At 41.6% G+C, this 23,294-nt stretch overlaps 1 protein-coding gene across 3 annotated transcripts in view; it reads right to left on the bottom strand.

Annotated features, from left to right (window-relative positions):
* The window catches only part of vta1 (vesicle (multivesicular body) trafficking 1), a 63,229-nt gene that overhangs the window by 8,384 nt on the left and 31,551 nt on the right, over positions 1-23,294 (bottom strand). The window contains exons 5-7 of one of the 3 annotated variants that reach the window (XM_046060763.1): positions 19,679-19,793; positions 9,625-9,852; positions 6,925-7,002 (exon numbers count right to left, since the gene is read on the bottom strand). In XM_046060763.1, the coding sequence (XP_045916719.1) occupies positions 6,925-7,002; positions 9,625-9,852; positions 19,679-19,793 (421 nt within the window). The remainder of the gene's footprint in view (positions 1-6,924; positions 7,003-9,624; positions 9,853-19,678; positions 19,794-23,294) is intronic. The other 2 variants (XM_046060764.1, XM_046060765.1) reach the window with 2 other exon arrangements.

The following is a 23,294-nucleotide window of genomic DNA, read 5'->3' as shown; positions in this document are numbered from 1 at the left end:
ACTGCCTTTGTGAAGTTAAAAAATGGATGTCAAATAATTTCCTCCAACTGAACTCAGACAAAACAGAAATCCTGGTCATTGGATCCCAGCAGATGGCAAATCAAATACTGCCATCTGCTGGTTCCCTAGTAAATCACATTAAGCCTGTTGCAAAGAACCTTGGTGTTTGGTTTGATAGTAATTTAAATTTCGAGCAGCACACCACAAAGCTTGTTCAATCATGTTTTTATCAACTTAGAAATATAGCAAAAATTCGATCCATGTTAACTTTTAAGGACACCGAGACCATTTTACACGCCTTCATCTCATCACGCCTGGATTATTGCAACAGTCTTTTCACCTGTTTAACCCAAAAATCTATTGATCGACTCCAGACTGTCCAGAACTCAGCTGCCAGGCTTTTAACCAGAACAAATAAATATGACCACATTACTCCTATTTTAGCTTCATTACACTGGCTCCCAGTATGTTTTAGAATTGACTTTAAAAGAGTCAGTGAACTCTTTTAAGTCCCTTCTTAAAACATACTTTTATAGGAGAGCCTTTCCCGATCTTATTTGACTTTATTTTATCCCTTTTATTTTATTGTATTTTACTTAAACGTGTATTTTAGTCTTTTGAATGTTTTCATGCTTTTATCTTGTATTGTTTTTTGTATTATTATTATATTATATTATATATATAATTATTATTATTATTACTCTTTGGTATTATTGTCTTTACACTTGTTAAAGCACTTTGTAACTTGTTTTTGAAAAGTGCTCTACAAATAAAGATTATTATTATTATAATTATTATTATTATTCCGCAACAAGTCAAACAAAGTCATGATTGTATAGTTTGTGTTAATATGCTTTGGCAGCGCTGTATTGTCCGGGGTATCTGTATCGATAGGGCAGGTACAGCAGCTCAAGAATAAAAATCTGAGGAGCGTCCAAGAAAAGTTTCGGTTGCTCTAGATAAACTATGAAACGGCGTTAACCACCAATGAAGCTTTTCCTCGCTTGAGAGTGCCGAGAGAAGACGAGGACTGAGGGCAAACGTGATGTCGCGTTATTATATTTACTCTACCTAAATAACGGATTGTCGTCTTGGAACTGAGGACTTCTCTCTGTATTTTCTGACCCATTTCTGAACACGAGCCAAGACAAACTTTGCGCTCTGCAGGTTAAAGAACCAAAACCTTCTCATGTGGGCTCAGTAGGACAAAATATTTTATTGTTATTGAAGTCTTCAGTGCAGGTAGACATTAATATCGGGTTTGGAGTTAGACACCGGTGTAATTTTAACCCTGCTTGGTAGCTACCACCAAACTTGGATCTTCTTTGTGCTGAAGTGATTGTTCACTGGTTTAACTAAGAAGTCACTGCTGTATTTTGGGTTGTACTAACCACTAGGGGTGGGGAAAAGACATCGATACAGCATAGTACTGCAATACTTTCCGTGGCAATACCGTATCGATACAGAGACGCCAAGTATCAATCTTTTATTATATAAGTTGTACGTTAGAATTTTACTTTTTCTGTACTATAATAATAATAACATCAACTGCTTTTTCAGTCCTCTAGAAAAACACAATTATTTAAGAAAAAAAGTAATAATTTCCAATACATCACAAGATGTTTAAAATCGCAAAAATTGTGCCATAAGTATTGTGATAATATCGTATTGTTATATCTGATGATCCCCTCCCACCCCCACTAACATCAGCAGGCAGCGGTTCAAAACATGGCTTTCCTTCCACGCAGCAGAGGGGATAAATCTGAAGACCAGCACAGCCAATGCTTCTCTCATAGAGTTAATGTCTAGCACATGAAATAATAACGACACCAAATGATTCTTCTTCTTTAATGTTAACATGGCGGGACCCCACTTGCAGAACTTGGAGTGCCGACTACTGGAACAGAGCAACAGATAATGTCTCTCTTGGCGGAGTAATGCTCATAAAACACGGCCCTCTGCTCTTAAAAATGTCCTGGAGAAGAACAGGAAAAAACCTGATTGAATAGTGTTGCACCATAAGCCCCTAATCCCATGGCTGATTTCTCTTCTCCTCGAAGACTCGCAAAAATGCTGACTGCATACTCCCAAGGATGGGAAGAGGTTGAGAGGAGGAGGAGGGGAGTGTCATGGAGGAGGAAAAATGAAGAGAGAAAGTCAGGAAAGAAACGGGACACAGCCAGAAACCACAGCGCTTGACAAGGAGAGACATTAAGGGAGTGACGGCACAAAAAAGGAGCCTATGATAAAAAACACTAAATATCATTTTCTAAATATCTGTAATATTTCTAAATCATCATTGAAAGAGTAAAATAACAGAGCTGACCATCAGTTTTTGTGTCAACGCTCTCAGCAGGATGACGGTGTTTCAGTACAGCTGCGATTAATACATTTTATTTTCAATTAGGATTTTATGAAAACAAGATAATGGAGATTAAACGATTACTGTGCCTCAGTCAGTTTCGCAACGCTGCCCTCGATTTAAACTGCAGACACTTTTGTAAGATCTGTAACTTTGGCGAGCCGAAAGAGGAGACCAGCTGAAGAAGAGGACCGCTGAGTGAATAAATCACAACGTTTCACACCTCATGAATGAACAGAAAATGCAGAACAGATGAGCTGCTGAGCAGAAAACATGCTTACGGGGTAATTTTTCTCTTCTTTTCAGGCTGGTTGACATGTTTTAAAGGAGTGCCTTTTCCTCGGTTTATCTGTGCAGACTAAGGTTTAATGTATTCCTCAAAAGAGGCTTTTTCATTTTAATTGTAACAGCTATCGGACAAAAGTGTAATTGCGTGAGTCACACACGGTTTATCTGGCACGCCTGAATTCAAGTAGAGAAAAAGTGCAGTGCTGAAAAGAGAAAACTACTTTTCCCTCGCCGGTTAAGTCTGAGTCAAATCTTGAAAAGACCATGAATTATTCATTGTACCTATTTATCCAGAGTTCTGTTGAGCTTGCATGGTCAAATTTATAGAAAAATATAAAGCTGTTTCCACACGTATCTCTCGTTCTACAGTATCTGCAATATTCCACTATTCAGTACTTCAGTGAGATTTTACCATCATAAATCCATGACGGGCTGAATAAGCGCCATGCTTAGTCTCTACTGCCCACGAGGGCTGCAGCTAACGATTATTTTAATTGTCGATTTATCTGCTGAATGTCAGAAATTGCTGAAAAATATTGATCAGCGTTTCCCAAAGCCCGACATGACCTGCTCAAATGTCTTGTTTCCGTCCACAATGCAAAGAGATTTTTCATTTCACAGTCAAAGTTTGTAATTTACTATAAAATGCATGTTGCCGGCTCGTCAGGAGAAGATTTAAGGTTCTCCGTCTTGCTCAACAGGAGACCTAAACTCCACAACCACCCGAGCCACCGCCGCCCCCAGACGTTTCAAGAGTTAACGCCGTTAAGCAAACGGCGCAGCGCTCCGCGGCGCTGATGATGGAGCGGCGAGTGCTCTCAAACTTGCTGATTCAGAGGGTTGAACTGGACACTTTCCTGTAGGACGTCTACCACAGTAACCTCTCTCGGCCACACGCTGCAGATGACTAACCGATTTTACGTTTTGGCGAGCGCTTGAGAGGAGAAAGAAAAGCAGCAGGATGAAAGAAACAATCGTTACTCATATTGGTGCATTAATGCTAAATGCTAAAATTATTGCGTATTAGAAACTTGTTTTCTCCCAAATAACTTGGCAGTTGTTGAAGGAGAGAAATATTTAGCCAAGAGTGAATTATGGGAAAAGGATGGACTAGAAGCTCTCCACCACTCCTTCCATTTACTCCTCAGTGTCTCGTCGCCTCCCTCTCCTCCTCACTCTCTGCGGCTAACCACCAGCAGCTAATGGTAGACTAGACGGCAGCAAAGTGGTTAAGATTATAGGTTAGATGGCAGACAGATGGTGCAGGGACCAATCAGACGACGACCATCACCATCACCACCATCTCCTGCAGGGTCACTTTTTCAGCGGTTACTCGCCGGTTACTTTACATCTTCTGGTGCTCAGAAGAAGAGTGCTGTTTTTTTTACGAGAGCAGCTTAGTCATGGAAGCCATCTTTTCCAACCTTCTCCCCCGGCTCACTGTGGACCATCAGCTGCCTGCAGCTCTTCTACACAGAATAACGCCACATCTGCTTTTAACACGATTTTACTGGGATAAAAATCTCTGCTCATCAGCACATACACTGACAGCAGGTCTCCGACAGCAGGTTCTGTTTTGGATCCGGTTCCAGGTTGATAAAATATGTTGATTCACTGAGCTCTAAATGAATCCTGCCTGTCGTTGCTCTTTTTTATGAACAATGTGCAAAACATTCTTCAGGCCATTAGGTTCTTTAACGTTCATTGGTCGATAACGTGCCTTGCATGACTGACAAACTGCACTGATGTCACTTCATTCTGCTGCTTCTTTACAGTAGGGCTGGCCCGAATGTCATTGTTTGAGCTTCGACGCTTCGATAGTAATTAACAGCGAATAATCGAAGCTTCAAATCTTTGTTTTTAACTTTATGATGGCAGACCCATGTGCAGGACTAAGAAAGGGAAGACTTAGATAAAAGAGGAATATTTATTGCAGGGTAAAAAGATCGGATATTTAGTAGGTGAAGAGCGAGGCAGAGTGAAAATAGATGTGTGCCGAACCGGGTTGGTGGCTGCCGTACAGAGTCTGATCCAGCAGGTCCAGAGCAGAAAACGAGAATAGTTTAGCCGGGCGGGGTCCAGCAGACAGGATGAGTATTCAATATATATTATAGTACAGTATTTGGTGCTTTTGTAAATTGTGCTATTTCAACAAATCACACGTAAGTAAGATCAGTAATTTTAGAATATTATCCCCTCACCGGCAGAAATCTAGCATGCTAAATATCTGGAGCCGTCGGCCGACTCGACATCCAGCCAATGAGAGCAGGCAGCTACTTTTTCACCGCAAAACCTTTTTTACTCCCCTCCAGCTCTCTATGAAGCTCAGACGATGCCTGCTGCCTGATCCATTCTTTCACCCAGATTCTTCTCTTTATAATTAATCGCCTGTGGTTTGGCATCATTTCCCGAGTCACTTTTCAAATGTTTTTCACGACAAAACGTGGTTTGGAGACCGGACAGAGTCGTTGTCAGCTCACACCACAGCAGCGGTGTAGTCTGCACCAGGCTTGAGATCGTTTGTGAGAAATGAGAAGCACCTGTGTTACGTCACTTTACATTTTACGCAGACCGTGTTTAAACGCAGCGAGGCGTCTTTGCTGAAACGACAGAGGTGCCTGGAGTCTGTTTCTGTAGGCGGAATGTGCCAGATAAACGTTCTCTCATATCAAAATCAATAACTGAAGATGATCAAGTTAAAATTTCCGGTATTTGGATCTGCGTTGGATTCAGTGGGCTCTGGCTGTGTCAGATACAGTGTAATCAACATTTACCATTTTCTGCTGTTCGTCTATTTTGTCGGGTTGTAGGTGAAGGATTTGAAGCGAGCTGCCACTCAAAACTGTTCTTGCATATTCATCAGCTGAATCATTGAGTTTTAGTGATTTTTGTCACGAATGCTAAACGCATTAGAATCTAATTAGATTCCATTAGGGATTCAAACGAATTTGGATTTCATACTGATTTCGGGGGCAATGAAATGCAATCGAATGGTGACCCTTCCCCTACAACAAGAACACATTTTCATTTTCAACTGTCCCTCTTGTTTCTGTCTCCCACACTCTCCCACCTGCCCTCTCTGATTTCGCCTTGCCTCGTTCTCCGTCTTCTTTACGCACTCTGCCTTTGTTCCACCTTTGAAAACATCTGAGAGTCAAGCTACCAGGTGACCTCAAAACACCGCCACAACTTCAAAGTGGGCTTCAAAGACACATCGGGGAGGACCGGACGTGTATGCTCTACCAACTACGCGAAACACTGGTGTTGTGAAATGCAAAGTACATACACTGTGCATGAAAAAGTGGGAAAATGTTAAAAGTTTACTGCACAGACGCAGGCAGAACCAGGACACGGAGATCTCCCAGTGGAAAGTCAAAAGCGCCATGTTTTCAGTTAGGTTTTTACTTTCTGACTCCCAAGACTTTGTAGTGATGACAGCAACAAGAGGAAATGGCGTGTTGAGTCTGTGCCACCATCTCACGGAGAAATGTTCAAATGCTGGTCTACGTTTCAGATTTAACGCTAGAACACGTTAATCTGACAGCAGTATTTTCAGACTCGTGCCGTGTTGAAAGTGATACGGAAATGTTGCAGGTCGGACCGAGCAACAGTCCCGTCGTGACCTTTACATAAACGTGACCGTGATGCTTGTTCAGACATGAGACTGACGTGTTAAATGGCAGTCGGATTAAAGTAAAGGGCTTCGTGCCTGAAAGGAGCTTTACATACACTGGAGTGGATTATTTTACCTGACTATGTGTTAACCTTGCAGTTTTCAGCACCACCTGCTTCTGCACACATGCACAGGTGTATATTCACGACAAAAGCTTAAAAGTGTATTTTATCTTTAGACAAACACGCGTGTCTCGTCATTAAATTGTAAAAAAGGGGTAATGGTTTAATGAAAGCCAACAGGGCTCAATCGCAGGAATTCATTCCAACTATGCACAGCTTCAAAGTTTCTTTTGTTTTTGTAACAGATTGCTCCCACGTGGACCAGAGGGGGCTTCAGAGTTGTATAAAATATCTTTTGGCCCTAAACTACAGAGACGGGTATTTTAAAATCCAATCTATACGAGACTAGAAATCACTGCAGATGTCAGAGAGCTGGTGGAGGATACTAACCTTTGCAGCTGAGCTGTAGTCAGTTTTGGGGAATTAAAAGAGAAGCCAGTTGGAAAGAGAGGAAGGAAAGAATGTGTGTGTGTGTGTGTTTGCAGGGTCAATGGGAATTATCTGTAAGCAGTGTATTTTGTATACGTGTGCGTTCTTACCCTGCTGCTGGGCGTTGAGCAGTGTGGGGTCAACAGTGGGCACTGATCGGGGGAGGGGCACTGGTTTAACAGCTTCTGCTGGTCAACAAAAACACTTAAAATTATAAACAACAAATACTAAAAAAAGATATTCCTACTAATAATCACTTGTTAAACACTTAACTAGGATAAACGGCCATGAGCAAGAAATAAACGGAGGAAAAAAGGCTTTACAGTTGCTGCTGAACTCAAACGTTACTGATTTTTAATACCCCGATGTCCACGTTAAAGAGACAAAGACCTCTGGCAGCCGCAGGAATTAAGACTCAGGGGCGACGGATGGGTCAACAAAACATTGGGACGTTGCCTCTGGACACGACTACCAGCAACGTTACTGTCACCCTTAGGCCCCGCCCACAATACTGCGTTTTGGTTTTAAAGCCTTTTGAGAGACCTTTTGCTGCGTTTGCACCTCCCGTCCAGACTGAAACGGCGAAAAACGAAGACCTAAAACGATGAAGTTTGGAAACGCTGCCGACCCCGTTTTGCATTTTAAACTTCGGGTAGCGTTTTAGTGCAGACGGGCAAAAACGGAGGACTAAAGAAACGATGACGCTCAGCTCTCTGATTGGCTCTCATAAGTCATGCAAAGCAGAAACACGATGCTGCTGACAGAGTTTTTGATTTGGTATTTTTACTACAATATTTTGTACCGTGAAAATAACCACTCTATAGCCTACACTTGTACCGTGTACGACGCCGTGTACGACGCCGTGTACGACGCCGTGTACGACGCCGTTTACTTTGTGTCGCTTTTAACTCCCGCTTTACATTCAGTAACAGTCCCAGCTCCTTATTGGTCCATGCAAAATAAAATCTGGTCTGATTGTTCGTCTGTAGTACTTTATTCTTCCGCCAAATCTTCTGTAACTGCAGAACAGACCATCTGCTTCATGTTTACAGCGCCACGCTCACGCCCAGTGTTCCTGAACAGGCACTAGATGTGCGTTTTCGGTCGTTTTAATGTAGACGGAGATAAACTCTGATACGCAGCTGAAACGCTGCTGTGGACGGAGATCGGATTCGTTTTAAAAGTTCTTAAACAAAACAAAACCAGAGTAGTGTGGGCGGGGCCTTAGTTTCTTTTGACCACGAGTGTTTCCTGACTTTAATCATGTGGTTATATAAACTCATGCAGGAAACTAAGACTTACTCTCTCCATTAACCAGTGCCTGTGCGTCTGTGTTTGTGGGGAAGGGTGTTTGTGTTTTCTGTCACCAGCTCTTTGTGCAGAAGCTTGTGTAATCTATTAATCACCCTAAACGACCTTTTGTGTGAAGCACATACAGACTAATCCCCACACTTTGCCTAATGCTCCATTCATCATCAGGGGAAACAAAATCAAAACTTCCTCTCAACCCTTTGTGTTTACACTCACATTTGCCACAGGGGTACGATTAAGTCTTACTGTGAGCACAGATTTCTTTGATAACTCAATATCTTTATGTCAACATCTCAATAATTACAGTCATTGCTGGACTTTACATGAACTCTGCTTCAGGAGTAAAACCTGACCGCAGATAAGATCCTCCGATCCTCTCTTTGGCGCGCTGCCCTCCTCTTTGTTTCCTCATGACGACAATGGCAAACATTTGCACAAAGGCAACAGCCTGAAAACAAACACACACACACACTCTCGGCGTGAGGAGAGGAAGTGTGTTATTCGGTCACATAGTTGACGTTATCAGGGGAAATTCCAAGACAGATGATAAGAAGAGCTGATGAGTCACAACAGTGCCAATCATGTACTTTGGCTTAGGCTATAAATTTATGGGAGAATAATGGGAAGCTGGAAACACCACGTCAATGGTTATCATTCTATAGGAACGGTCATCACAGACCCAGCCCTCTTTCCAGGGAGTTTCAGATACAGTCAAGTAAACGCATCACAGCTGGACCTGGACATGCTTGACTCACATCCAGTTAGGCCAACCAGGAACCTCAGAAACTCTACTCAGCAGGTTTATTTAGTTTGTAGTGGAGATGGACTCTGTTCCCCTAATGTCAGACTTTTTAACCTGAAGATGAAACCAGATTATCATCCGGTTTCTGCTCTTTACATTCTCTCAGACGCAAATTCAGCAAATGCACTGCAGAACGTTCTGGGGGGATACGTGTCTGTATGTATATGAACAACTGGATAAATTGTTTTAATTCTATGTTAGCATATTTTAACATACACTTAATTATATGTTGTGTGTGTTGCTGTAAAATGACAAATAAACAACTTTGTACTTCTTTAGAATAAAAGGAGCTGCGGTTATTAATCGACCGCTATCAGTTATTGTGAAAACTTAGTGTCCAGGTTTATAGATGAAACCTGCTCCTGAGGTCTAAAGATCTCACGATCCATGTCTAAGCTAGCCGTGACCCTTTGACTCGGCCATCGACTCGCCCCTTTTGTGAACCGTGTTTAACCAGCAACAATCCAGGGCTGATGGGACATTGGGTTTATTACAGGCAGCTACAAACAGAAATGTTGAATGATACCGGGTTCTGTTTTCCATTACTGTCCTTATCTTAACCTTCTGCACGCACTACATGGTCTGTCAGTCTGTGCAGGGAGGGCTGGAGTTTATGTTATTTTGATTAGAAATCTATTTCAGATATTTCACTGCCATCTCAACAGTTAGTGTGGCTAAAGGCTTTGCGTCATCATACCTGTGGGTGGAGGCAGCTCGGCCGGAGTGTTGGCCGGTGCGTGGGCCCCTGGTGGGATGTGGATGTTGTTGAAGTTGGTGGTGGGGGCCGACGGCCCCGGACCTGGACTAAAGCCAATACCCGGGGCAGGACCCGGCCCCAAACTCTGGTCCTGGTTGTCCTGGTGGTCCCTGAAGGAACCCCCGTGGGAGAGACCCTGGCCTGAGAAACCTTCAGCTCCAAACTCATCTAGCAGAGAGACAGAAGGAGAGAAGGCGGTGTTGAGACTGTTGCACCTTTCAGTTTCTTTTGAGGAACTGTGACTTGATGATTAAGGGAGGCAAAAAGTCAAATTCAACACAAAATGAAAGCGTTCATTAATGCTTTACCAAACACCCAGAAGGTCGATTCATTCGGCAGAACGTTCCAACAACAACAGAAAAGATGTTCTACATCAAACACCGTCACGTTGCTGTAGCCTGGTTCCACACCTCTTGAATTGCCGCCAACATCTCTGATCGTTTCAATGATTCAAACAGGCTCCGTGTTCATTACTGGCTGTTTTTCTCAGTTGGGGAAACAACGGAGCCAATCAGAGCTCTGCAGACGGGATTAGGAACCCGGACACCATCTTCCTGCGCCTGAGCCAGAAAGCCACAGAAAAGGTGACCAGCGGCACTGACCGACCATGCCAACATCTTCCGGTTTTGCCTGCGCGTTGATTCTGTTTGGGAATGTGAAACACCTGATGTCCAGGACACTCGATTTTATTTTATTTACTTTATCTTTATGGCTGCAAGTCAAAAATCTGTTACTGGATGCAGTCTCCAGAGGAGCCCCCTATGGACCTTTACAAAACATGCTTTACACCCACTTACTACTAAAGAGACAAGGGTGAAAAATACCAGATGAACTGAACCTGTTATTCTCCTTGTTGTTTTAAATATTCAATTGTGACAGCGCCTAAATCTCTGTGAACAATGTTTGTCTAAATTTAGCCGACCTCATGCTAGTCCTGTTTTCATTCTGCATCTCATGTTGTGTGACGTTAAAATGCTACAAAAAGAAAAATTTATCGGAACAACTGCAGATAAGATATCCACGCAGCTGTGTAGGTTGTTGTAGAACGCCTTGAGGAACATTAACAAATTTCTTGGATTGGATACTTTCTCACAAACTGAGATTACTGAGTGAAGCTGGTGGGACGTTGGTCTGTTTGTTCTGCTCAAAATAACCTCACCTTCCAAACAGAAAACAACGCCTAACAAGAAGTGAACGCAGACGAAAGAAGGACATGATCTTGGACGACATAACTTCATAACTTCATACTATTAACCAGGTTCTTTTGGTCAAGCTTACATGAAACTAGCAGTTAGGTGAATGAGAAAATAAATAAAGGCATTTCAGTCTACGCAACTCACATCTCTCAGATTAACAACACAGCTGCGGTGTTTTCCCTAAAGCAGTCATTTCCTGTTCCTGATGTGTTCATCTAATTGCTCACCCTTTGCTTGTACAGAGGTGTTAAAAAGACATGAGGTGCTGTAGGAATGAATCTTTGCTGCTACAGAAGCGTTCAACAGATTGCCGAAAACCCCCTTCGGGTGATTCAAAAAAAGAGTTTAGGCGAAATGATTAGAATTCATGAGATTGAGATTGAAGTGGCCGGCCAGAAAGAGAGTAAATCACATTCATAGAGATTCAATCAGAAACTGGTTTCAGATGAGAAATGGGGCATGAAGCGGGGACCTTCTCGGCCTTTCCCTGTGTGCAGCACGACTGCTGATGACTGCATCATATTATTATTATTATGCTCCTGCATTTGTTACCAACACTTCTGAATTCTGGACATAAGAATGTGTTGAATAACACTGCACAGAACGTTGTGTATTTTCTCAATTCTCATGTTTCTTATGCTACATTTTACTCTCTCAAACTGGTGAGTGCAACATTTGCAGCTGTTTTCCTGCGCTTTGAGCTCTCTCAGCCACCATAGTTCAGCAGTAGGCGGAGCTCTATGAAACCTGGACACCTGTATATAGTTTGATGATGGAAACGATGGAGAAACTTGCAAATGAAGAGGTAATGGAAAATGGAAACTTTGGTGTTTCCTTATTTTACCTCTTTACTTAAGATTTCATTTAAAGTCTCTCAAAACAAAGAGGAAGATGTTGGCTAGATAGTGAAAATAAATATGAAACTACAGTATCTCACAAAAGGGAGTACACCCCTCACATTATTCTAAATATTTGATGTTTTCAAGTGACAACACAGAAGAAATGACTCTTAGCTACAATGTAAAGTAGTGAGTGTGCAGCTTGTATAACAGTGTAAATTTGCTGTCCCCTCAAAATAAAACATCACACAGCCGTTAATATCTAAACTGCTGGAAACAAAAGGGAGGACACCCCTAAGTGAAAATGTCTTAAACTCTAGATTTCTATGAAGTAAAAAAAAAAAAAATCAGGTCTGAATTCAAACAATATAACTAAGCTTGTTTTGCTAAATATTTAAGTCAATGCTGATCCATGGTAGGAAGTACATATTTGGATGGATGCTATCGTCTCTTCTTGCCAATAAAGAATGACAGTAACTGAATTGTTCGGGTTACACTGGAACAAATTGCTCCACAATTTAAATCATCAACTCAGCAGAAAATTAATAAAACAAGAAGAAAAAAATTAATCATACAACTAAAAAAGATATTACGCACAGGTGGGGACCACAGATACGTTTAAGATTAGGAGTTAACTTATGGAAGATCTCAGAGTTAGAGAAACACCAACAGAGAAAAGAAATAAAGAAGCTTCAAACCAAAATAATAATAGAGAGAGAGAGGACTTTAAAAAGAAAGACGAAAAGAAGGAAAGAAACGACGTCTGGAGTTTTCATCCTGCGAACACGAGCCTCACGCTGAAAGCTTCTCCACACCTGAGGCAAAGAAAACATTTCTTGACAGCCAAAAGATGTTTTGACAGATTAAAAAAAACGCCGGCCGGATTTGCAGACACAGGCTGGATTTGACACCATGTTAAGACCCGACCTCGGTCATTAATGCATTACAGGCAGGAAGGGTGGCGGGCATTAGCAGGAGATCTGACACTCAACAAACACTAGCTGGCAGATTTAGTCTTTCATTAAAGCGTTATACTTTGTTTATCCAGAGAAAGTTAAGTGAGCACTTTCTCTGCGTCACACATATTCACTACTATGTAGACACACACACACACACACACTGATTACATTATTTTACTGCTGAAATGTTTTTAGTAATAAATAAGAGTATATTAGCAGACTGGACGTTGGACGAAGTGTCTTCACGAGTCTGTTTGTAGCAGATGGAGTAAGTGTGTGTACTGTGTGTTTTCTCAACCTGGACTGGATTAAGACTGAGGTTAAGTGCTGGGATTTGAACAAGCTGAATAAACAATGAGATAACTAACACAGAGCATCGATCAGCGGTGCAGAATCAGAGCAGCAAAGGAACGATGAGCACACATCCAGACTGACAAAACCTTTTTAACCATCATTTTTCACCAGTAAACAAAACAGCTGTGTGTCAAAATCAGTCTTTATATTTTGAGATAATGAGGAGTTCTTTATTTTCCAGTGTTTCAAAAGGGACACGACCATAAGGTTAGCCTAAGTCCGTCACTTCCGCTTCCGCCCCACGGGACATTATTTACATTAAAAATATTTTATTTATCCAGTTTGAGCTGTGCCCTGAATTACACATATGACGTTTGTTTATTAAAAAGATAATTTTGTCCGTCGAGGAAGTTGCAGTTTGTCGTAATGCTAAGCTAACGTTGTTACTAGCTAAGTAACTTAGCTGTGTTCCACGCAGAAATGTTTCTCACCTGATGCGTTTCATCCAACCACTCTTGGTACACATGGAAGTTATTTGACGTTAGCTTCAGTCACTGAGAGAAAAACTTACGACGTCACAAACGCTCTTTGTAATTATGTATTTTCACAGTTTTACATCAAATTATAACATGATAGGTATGCGTTCAGTGAAGGCAATGACTTACCTAATGACTGAAATCTATGCCTTTTCTTGTCATTTCTGACAATTTGATAAACAAAATATATAATACATATAACATATATGGCATTAAATAGAAAGTATAATAATAATATATTTACATGTTACACTTTATTTGGATGATCTGCCTACAGTCGAGATTTAGCTGTTTCACAAATAAAACCATTTTCTAATATTAGCCTACACCACTGTGGTTAAGGTTTGATTAGTGTATTCATTATAATTTCAGATAATAGTACAGGCTACTATAGTTTACCATTAGTAGCCTAATATTAATTCCAGTTGGACAAAACAGCAGTTTGTGTGGGTTGTTTTCAGTCACTAAATTATTGTGTAAGAAAAATGCTCTACATGGTCAGTCTCTCACTTGTTTATGCAAATTAAAAAACTGTGCATACAGAACGACGAGTTAAACTTTTCTAAAGTTTGCTGTAGTGCCTCAACCTTTTTTTAATGTCCCGCCTCCTCCGGGCTGTGATTGGTTGGTTAATGAAAAGTGACTTTGATGAGCCTTAGAGAGGGCAGAGGAGAGGAAATGTAAAAGTGACAGTACCGGTGAATACCGACACACTTCAAGCACAAACGGCTTTTATCTTGTGGGAAAGAACAGGAAGTACTTAGCGCGAGCTTTCCGACGCGGTCAAACAAACACAGCAGCTGGTTTATTAATCCAGCTGCCAGCTGCATGTGCAAAATACAGCCGCTGTAGATGAGAGGAAAGGTGACTGTTGGACATCGTATTGAAGTTTATGTACTGCTTGCTCAACAGCTGTTTGACAAATGGCTGTTAAAACACATTTAAAAGGTTGTTTTGTTTTTCAATTCTGATCATTTTGGCGCTGAGGATTTTCCTTTGGCGCTCGCTAAAACCTCTTTGGGGGCCGCCAAAAATTTGTCTATGCAGGAAAAACCCTGCAGTGTGGTCCACCGGACGGTGAGTGACTTAGGCTCTCTGTACTGTTGTTTTCCTGTGCAGAGAGACACGGGAAAACAAATAAGGCTCCGATAATCTGTATGAAGTGCCGGTTTGTTTGCAGCTTGTCCGATTATCCGACTGCTCGTGTTTCTTATTTTTAATAACGTCACCGTCTTCACTCAATATTCAGGGTCCTGTATTTTCTGTAATGTTAAAAACAGCGACAGAGTCACAGAATTTGAAATAAAATTGGAATCAACTGTAAAAACCAGATTATCGTGGAATCTGCCAAAATGCGGACGCAATTTATAGAAACCAGAAGTAATAACCTGTTCATTAGGACAATTCAAAGAACATGTATTATAACATTGTTTCTGAATGAATACTGATTAAAAAAAAATGGACAGCTACGAAAATAAACTCAATGAATAATAAACCATAGTTTTCCTTTTGCAAAGTTTTGGACAGGGACAAGAGGCATACATAGCAATAATAAATGCATTCAGAGGCATGGCTGCAGACATGTTCAGCCACGTGCATTAAGAGAAGATTAACACCAGATGTAAAGATGACAGGTTAACAGTGCGTGTGCGCCTGTATCAGTACATGTGCTGTCATTTAGACTGCGAGACAACACAACATCAAAAAGGGAAAGAAGAAGTCTTGTCCCTTTTTTTATGTGTATATATTTGTACCAGAGCAGTTGATTAAGATTAGCAAGGGAAACCACCAGCAGCCAAGTTCTGAGTACTGGTTGTAGCTTCTGGTTGGATGGTATGTTGGTGAACTAACCACTTTGGTGGCTAAAGCCATCATTTGGAGGTTTTTATTCTCTTCTAAAAACTGTATTTGGTTGGTGTTATCCCCACAGTGGCTGGTGAATTTAGGAAATAAGCAGCTTCTGTGGCCGGTTTGGGCTGAAAAAGTCTGCTTCCTGCCATCCTGAAGAAGTCGTCCTTGTTTACAGCAGCAGGGAGGATGATTCACAGGACAACTGCTCTGCTGCTGGAGACTGAGCAGCTCCTCCGGGACACTTAGCGGCTGAGTGTGTTGCCAAAGGGCACTTTTGACAATAGCTTCTGAGCTCTGCATGGTTCTGTCCTTTCAGTCAGTCATCCAGCTGCTCTTAAAGTTATGTTGGCTGGCAAACATCACCAGTGTAGAAAGGACATTTAGGTCATTCCTTCACGGGTCCTGGTTTTGCCCGAGCTGTTGTGGTCCTGCATGGAACCACGACCGACCCCAGCCGACCTGAGACGGTCTCGCTCCTCAAACCAACACAGTGTCTTGTACCCGAAATCTTTGTCTGTGACCAGAGAGGAAGTTGTATATCCTCAACTCTAAGTGAAATGACTCTTAGCGGTTTAGTTTCACTCCTAGGTTCATGTCTGTTCTTTCCTAAAGGATCGAAGCATCGACTCTGAACCCCTGAAGTTACATAACGCGACCCACCAATCCTCCCGGGACTTAAAGAAACGATTTCTAGTTTCACTCCTGAAACATTGATGGGCTAGCTAACTTCCTGTCAAGTTTTGTTTTTTATTCACTCAGTGAGTAAATGTAATGCAGTAACATTAATTAGCTGGTCAGTCACCGTTAACCAACAAGCTTTACAGTCTGAATAAAAACATTTTAATGAAAGTCACTTGTGTCACCGTCCCTCAGCTTCTCCATGCGTCTCACTGGACCTGACCGCAGTGATTTCACAACCATTTCACTATGTTTTCCTCTGACAGCTGGGTCACAGAACACGTCCTTTATATTTTGGAAAGCCAGACTACAGCTGCTGCGAGACAATGGTTTTTCTGTAAGGACCGCTGCTATATTTGTGAGTTGGTGAGCGTGTGCGCTAGTGAGAGGCAGTTTTTGTGTGCGTTTCAACCACGGTCATACTCCCCGGATGTCAATTAACCTACTTTAACTGGTTCATATCACTGCAGTCCAACAGAACCGCATTTCACCTGTGGAGAGCCGGAGTCATGAGTTTTAAAGTACGCGTACAGTAAGTGCAACTCGTCTGCAGTACTGTAGTATGAACAAAAGCGTGTTCCACAGCGGTCTTAGTCCATATTGAGCTATGAACAAATAGCTTACATAGTCAGGGGTTCAGTATCTTTGGATTGAACCACCGACCTTCCGATTAACGGGCAACCCTCAACCCAAGCTCTACCTCCTGAGCCACAGTCGCCCCCTAATTACGACGGATATTTGGTGTCCAAGAGAAAACTTGAAAAGTTTCTTGGTATGCTGAGAAAGTCAGTCAGACAGAATCCATGCATGGATATTTCAAAAGCTAAGTTGGTGTTAGACAGTATACCGTGTAACTGTAACGTCCCTGGGTCGACTGCAGCCGTTGCATGTCACACCACTTGATCTCCCGTCATGTTTCTTGTCTATCCCTTGTCAAATGAAGACACATTTTAAACAGCTGGCGGTTAGTGTCAAACCTAAGCCACAAAAATGACCTCCACAGTCAACAGTCAATCTAAAACGATCATGATAGGGGGGACAGATGTGCTCTCTCTCTGTCACAAGCACACAAAGCAACAAACATCTGGGCTGATTTATGTGTCCGTAAGAAAAGACAGAAAGACAAACGCTGACGTAATCCTGATAGAGACGAGAGAAAGAAAGACAGACCAGGGAGTAAGACACGCACTCAGACACGTGCTGGGTGGATGATATGAGCGGTGTGCTGGCGGTGCAATCCATCAGAGGGAATAGGCTATCATGATGTCATACTGACACAGAGACCCTAATGCACCCTGGGAGTGAAGCAGAGGGCCGCGTATGTAAGCAAACAGCGTGATGGGGGAAAGAGTCTGGGTGCACTTCCAGGCAGGTTCCTCGAGGTGAGGTCATGGGTGATGTGTGACATTTGGGTCAAACACACCCACGTGTATGTGGAGTGAGTGGGCGTGGGCGAGCAGATGGCCGTTATTTTAGAGAGAGGAATTGGTCAACATCAAGTTCACTGACATTAAAAATACGTCTCGAGTTTCCCCTACATGGACTTCGGGAACTGTGCGTTAGCCCGTAGGTGTTCATGTCATGAAGCATTCCTGTTCGGTCTTCCCGAGAGGCATGATGCAATATCTAGCCCTCACAGTGCAATCTGAAAATGAGTCCAGATGCCAGAGTCCCACGCGGCCCAGTATAAAGTCTACTCTAGTCTCTAGGGTCCTGGAATTACCAAAATAATCGAACAAGTAACCAAACAGAGTGCTGCGCTGTTTTCCAAAGCCATCACACTACATTTCACTTGTTTTGAACATGAAAACTCATCCGATTCTCTTCATCTCCTCCTCAGGGATCAGAACTCATGTGCTGAAGGAAATCTTCTCCTGGAGGATTGATCAGAATTGTAATCAAGGGAGTATTCCAAATATTTACACGCCGTATATCATCAACACTTAATTAAACCTGAAAACAAACTCTAAAGCCAGACTTTATTTCCAGCATGCCACTAAGACGATGGTAATCAAACACTTTTTCTAGTAGCTTATTTCACTATTTTAATTCTCCGCCTTATTTTACCGTTTACTCACTGCTTGCCTCTGCCCAATTTCCCTTCAGCTGCCTTTTATCAAAACGAAACCAACGTGGTAGCTAACAGATGACATCTGCACCGGTGAGTTCACCGTCGCTTTACCTGATCCGTGCTTGTAAAATATCTACCGTGTCCGCGTCTTGTCTCTCTGCGTTTCTCTGCAAAATGCTATACCTGGGCAGCCCGTCTATATGCAGGAAACATGGACAGGCTTGTGAGACCATAAACTCTACCGAGTTTACCGAGAAGCAACCAGATGTGTACGATGCATGAAAATGAAAAATGCAATTTAAACTTTGCTGACAAGTCAGTCACATCTCCTGGCAGCATCACTCGTTTTTCATTTCCTCGTTACAAATCTGTCCACTGACCCAACAAGTCTAACTGAAGATAGTGAGTATAAGTGACTGATAATGTGCAGTATTTCAGATTTAGATTTAAAAAAATAACAGAAGATATACTATACTTGATGCTACAGACACATTAGTGTTTAAAACTCAGACCTTCTCTGTAAAGGAACGGAAGAAATAGCCTACAAACCACGGGAATGTATGAAAAGCTACAGCACATAATAAATAAATAGGAGTATCCACGATGGGAGGGAAAATGAAAGAACATGTTGCATAGGTAAAATATTACATAAATTGTGCAGAGGCCTAAAAAGATGGAATGGGGCAGATGAGAGACAAAGAAATGGAAAAACACACCTGAGACTATTTGGTGTGGATTCTAAGTTTAACCCAAGGCAGACATCAAACTGAATTACCTCCTGCCAAAAGACAAATGCTGGTAAGCCTTGAGGATAGCTGGGAAATTGGACCACTCAAACAGTCACTCATGCAGAAAGCCATCATTTGGAGGTCCTAATATATTGCAAATCTCTTGTCGGCAACAGGAGCAATAAAGCAAAGGGAGAAGCGAGCCCTGTTGCAGCCAAACAAAAAGGTTAGTTTCCCACCACACAGAACGGAATGAACTTTAAAAGCTGCAATGGCCATTTTGCTGTCTAATTTGTTCAGTCAATCTCCTCAGGATCTAGGGGTGCTTTCCCGTGCTTTTCTTTCTCCTAAAAGGTTATGTTTCTCAGTGTAAGCATGGCCTGAGAGGCCAGAGCTTTTCTATGTGATAAAAGGTCAGGCAGTTGATCCACGCTAGATATGAGGTGAAGGTAGAAAAACAAAATAAATATCAGGCCAATCTCACGCTCAGCACAGCCTCAGTACATTCAGACACACAGACCCAATGCCATAGGCAGACATTTTCTCTGGCACACAAACATGAACTTACTTTCTATGTAAGAACACTTGACTAATCAACTGAATGCAGACTTCTAATCTCCCAGACTCTCAGGTTTCTACCGCAGGGCTTTCCTGAAACAGTCCCAGCCAAAACAGCACAACAATAACAAAGACAGAGCCAAGCTTCATACCTCTAGAAGACGTAGACAACACCATGTCAACAAAAGGAAGCTGGTCTCAGCGTTCTGTAAAGAGCAAGCCGAGGAGACAAAGAAAAGGGTTTCTGTGTGTGTGACTTCCAGTGCCATATCAGTGTGTCCAACCTGCTTCCTCGTCCTGGTCCATGCCGATGGGCCCGGCCTGAGGTGTCTCGCCATTCTTCAAACAGTTGTGGATGTAGGTGGCCTTCCAGCGGGCGTACTTCCTGTGCTGGACGTTCTGGTAGAGGTCCAATAAGAGGGGAGAGAAACAAAAAAGGGGACTATCAGTCATTTTATAAGTTAGTTTCCAGGGAGAAAGGGTAATAAATTGTAGGTGATAGTTGGTGAGTAGTTAGGGGCTGGAGTAATTAGTAGGAATTTGATAATTGGTCGTGATTGGAAAGTGGTTATGTATGGGCAGAACAGGGTAAATGTAAGGGTCAGGTGGTGTATGTTGGTGATTTTGGGGTGTGTGGGTGATACGCCGTAGACATTAACTGGAAGCAAGTAAGAGACAAGAATAAATCAAAGGGAATTAGTTGGTGGGGACAATAAGGTTGGTTTTTAGGGTATTAGAAATGCGATATTTGTTTTAAGTATAAGAAGAAGTCATTAGTGGTAGGAGAAAATGACACTAAGGAAAATGGTTGAGAAATGATTTGAGAAAGTGAGTTGGCCAGGGTTTAAAAGAAAAGTATTATTGGTTGGGGACATAAATATTTATCATGTGGGGTAGAGGTGAAAGTTCTTATGGACATTAGGATTAGACTAATTGTTAGGGGCAGGATGGAAGAAGAGGGGCTATAATTGTGTTAATAGATAATGGGTGAAAAAAATGACTTTAGGCTTGTATTGAAATGGGTTAGTATTAAGTTTTAAGAGCAGGGGTTGACAAAGGAAGGTCTTTATTATTAGCTGAAAACATTAAGATTAGGCCAAGGATTTGAAAATGTGGGTATCATTTGTTGAAGAAATGAGCAGGTATAGTAGGGGTAGTTAAGGGAATGTCATACTTTGGGTAATTGTTGGGTTCAGAGGTTAAAAGGGGAAAAGGGAGGTAACAATTGTTGGGGACATTAACAGTGAAGAAATCCTTTACAGCCACGACTGAAAAAAGGTACATATTAGGTCGTTGGAGGCATGAATGGTGGGGAAAGTTTTAGATGCAAGGTTTTAATAAGGTAGTATTTGGTACTAGGGTTGTTGCAATAAAACGGTATTGACAATAACTGTTCTCCTTAAAACATAAAATATTTATATATGTGTATACACAAACTGTAATATTCTGTAATTAATCCAGCACCTTCACATAATTTTCGTTTCTTTCCGTTCAACATGGTAGCTGGAGCTTATGCACCCTAACACATGTTTCCAACCACCATAAAATGGAAAAAAGAAGAAGTAGAGTAAGACGTAGTAAAAAGATACCACACAATGTACGGTGAGTACTACAAACTCCACATGTCGGAGAAAGAGGACATGGTAGACGAGAGCGAGACATTCTACCCGCAACCGCAAAAAGTTAGGTCGCCGGAGTGGGAGTTTTTCCGATTCCATAAAAAAATAAAAACTTAAACAAAAAGACTGGTTGTTGGTGGACACCCCAGTCTGAAGGAAGTGCCATCAACAGTAACCACAAGTGGGGCAATACCACAAACCTGTTCAGTGTTCACCCACCTTCGTCTCCATCATCCTGCAGATTTTGCTACGGTAGAGAGAGCAGTTGCGGTTAGTTTGCTCGCCATGACACGGAAAACATTTAGGTCACAGTAAGGTCTTAGCTAGTTGTGTTGTTAAGTTGTTTGGCTGTGATAATCATGTAGTGAAAAATTTGGTACATTGAGAGGAGAAAGCACTTGGATTGGTTAAAAAAAAGGAAACTGATATTCTGTAAGAATGTTAGTTGTTTGAAAAAGGTTAGTATTACTGGTTGAGAATATTAAAAACAGACACAAATCCTTTTGGACAGGGTTAAAAGGGCAGACATTGGATGTTTGGGCATTAAAGGAAGGTTGTTCAAATGCTCAGTGCCATTTGTTGAGAATTTTAAGAGTGGCAAAATCATTTTTGAAAGAAATCAAGGGGTATTTTAGTTGTTGGGGCATTAAAAGGGTGGATGGTGATGGGGCAGTGGATAAGACACATGCCTTTGGTGTGCGAGACCCGGGTTCAAATCCCTACTGTGACACGTCCTACAATGTGTCCTTAACCCCTAGTTGCTCCAGAGGCGTGCGACCTCTGACATAAATAGCAAATATAAGATGCTTGGGATAAAAGTAAAATGTAAATTTAAAAGTAGCAGCATATGATGAGACATTCAATGTTGGCCAATGGGGGTAACGGTTGTAATGGGACAGTAAGTAGAGGTCGTAGGGGGTTACCTGGGGTAAAGGTGGTAAGGATACTTGAGAATGTGTTAAAGAGGCAGGATGTTTGAAAGAGGAAAAGTGTTGGAGAGGCTTGACAGAGATTTACACTGATGAATCTGACAAAGAGTGACTAGAGAAATTCCTGCTGCCACCGGATGACATTTTTCAGCAGGTGCTAAGACACAATGGCATACTTCAGTGCTGAGGTCAATTCTGAGGTAAAGTTGTGCGCAAGAGCAGCTAAAGGTGGTCTTTTCCACTTTAAAATGACTTTGTTATGAAATTATACCACACAATGGAAGGAAGGAAATTTTATGTGACCATTACATAAATTCAGGAGAGAGGTGATTCACTGAGATGATTTATTTAATCTCCCTAGACATGAAGGTTTCGGTTTCCCAAACTGTGCAGGTTCTTTCCAACTGCAGAATTTACCAGTTTACCATACAAATAAAACTAAGGCCTCCAGAACATCATTTGAATACATCACAAAACTATTGTATGCTATTCTGTCCGTGGTCCATCTGGCAGTTCATTAAAACATCAAAACACTCCCACGACACAAAAAAAGAAGCCCACATGAGGAGAGAGATTAAAAGAGAGTACCTGAGCTTTAAGCAAGCCAGCTGCCGTTTGACTCAAGTGCATCCCTGCTGTGACTCTTGAGCTACACCCTGAGTAATGCTGGATTCTACAGGCTAAATCAATATTTAAAAAAGCTTAATACACATGAATATGATACGTCAGTCAGTAATATTCTAAACATAAAATAAAATGACTGGAGATGTCTCCCATCTCCACCGACAGACTCTATCCTCATTCTGTTCTGACGGTGATTGTACATGGTCAATAATGTACAACGTTATTACATTTAATTGTATATAGTGTGTTTTTAAGAAAAACAATTTTCTGATTCCAGCTTCTAAAATGTGAATATTTTCGGCTTCCTTTAATTCTCTGACGGTAAAAACTGAATCTTTGGTTTGTGGACAAATCAAGCCATTTGACAGCATACAGGAAACACATTTATTAGACCAAACAACTAATTCACAGATTAATCGGTTATGAAAATAATCGTTAGCTGCAGCCCTAGTAGAAATAAACTCTTCAGTGCTTGCTGGTGGTATGTATGTATTTATTTATGTAATATCTGATCTCATCTGTAATAAGATCAACTTCCCACCATAAAACATGAAAAATGTGGTTTATATAACAGATACCATAAATGAAGTGGAAACAGGTCTGTTCAATCTAACCTGCAGGATTTTAAATTTTCTATTTGGTGACAAAAGTTGGTTTAAAACATGATGAGTCTGAATTTGATTTATGCGTTTGATGCACATATTCGTTTGACTCCAGACAGTCTAGAG

This window comes from Micropterus dolomieu, linkage group LG10 (assembly GCF_021292245.1).
Source record: "Micropterus dolomieu isolate WLL.071019.BEF.003 ecotype Adirondacks linkage group LG10, ASM2129224v1, whole genome shotgun sequence".
In the NCBI taxonomy this organism is placed as follows: Eukaryota; Metazoa; Chordata; class Actinopteri; order Centrarchiformes; family Centrarchidae; genus Micropterus; species Micropterus dolomieu.
Note: the sequence above shows the minus strand (reverse complement) of the source record. Positions and strands in the feature narration are given on the sequence as shown.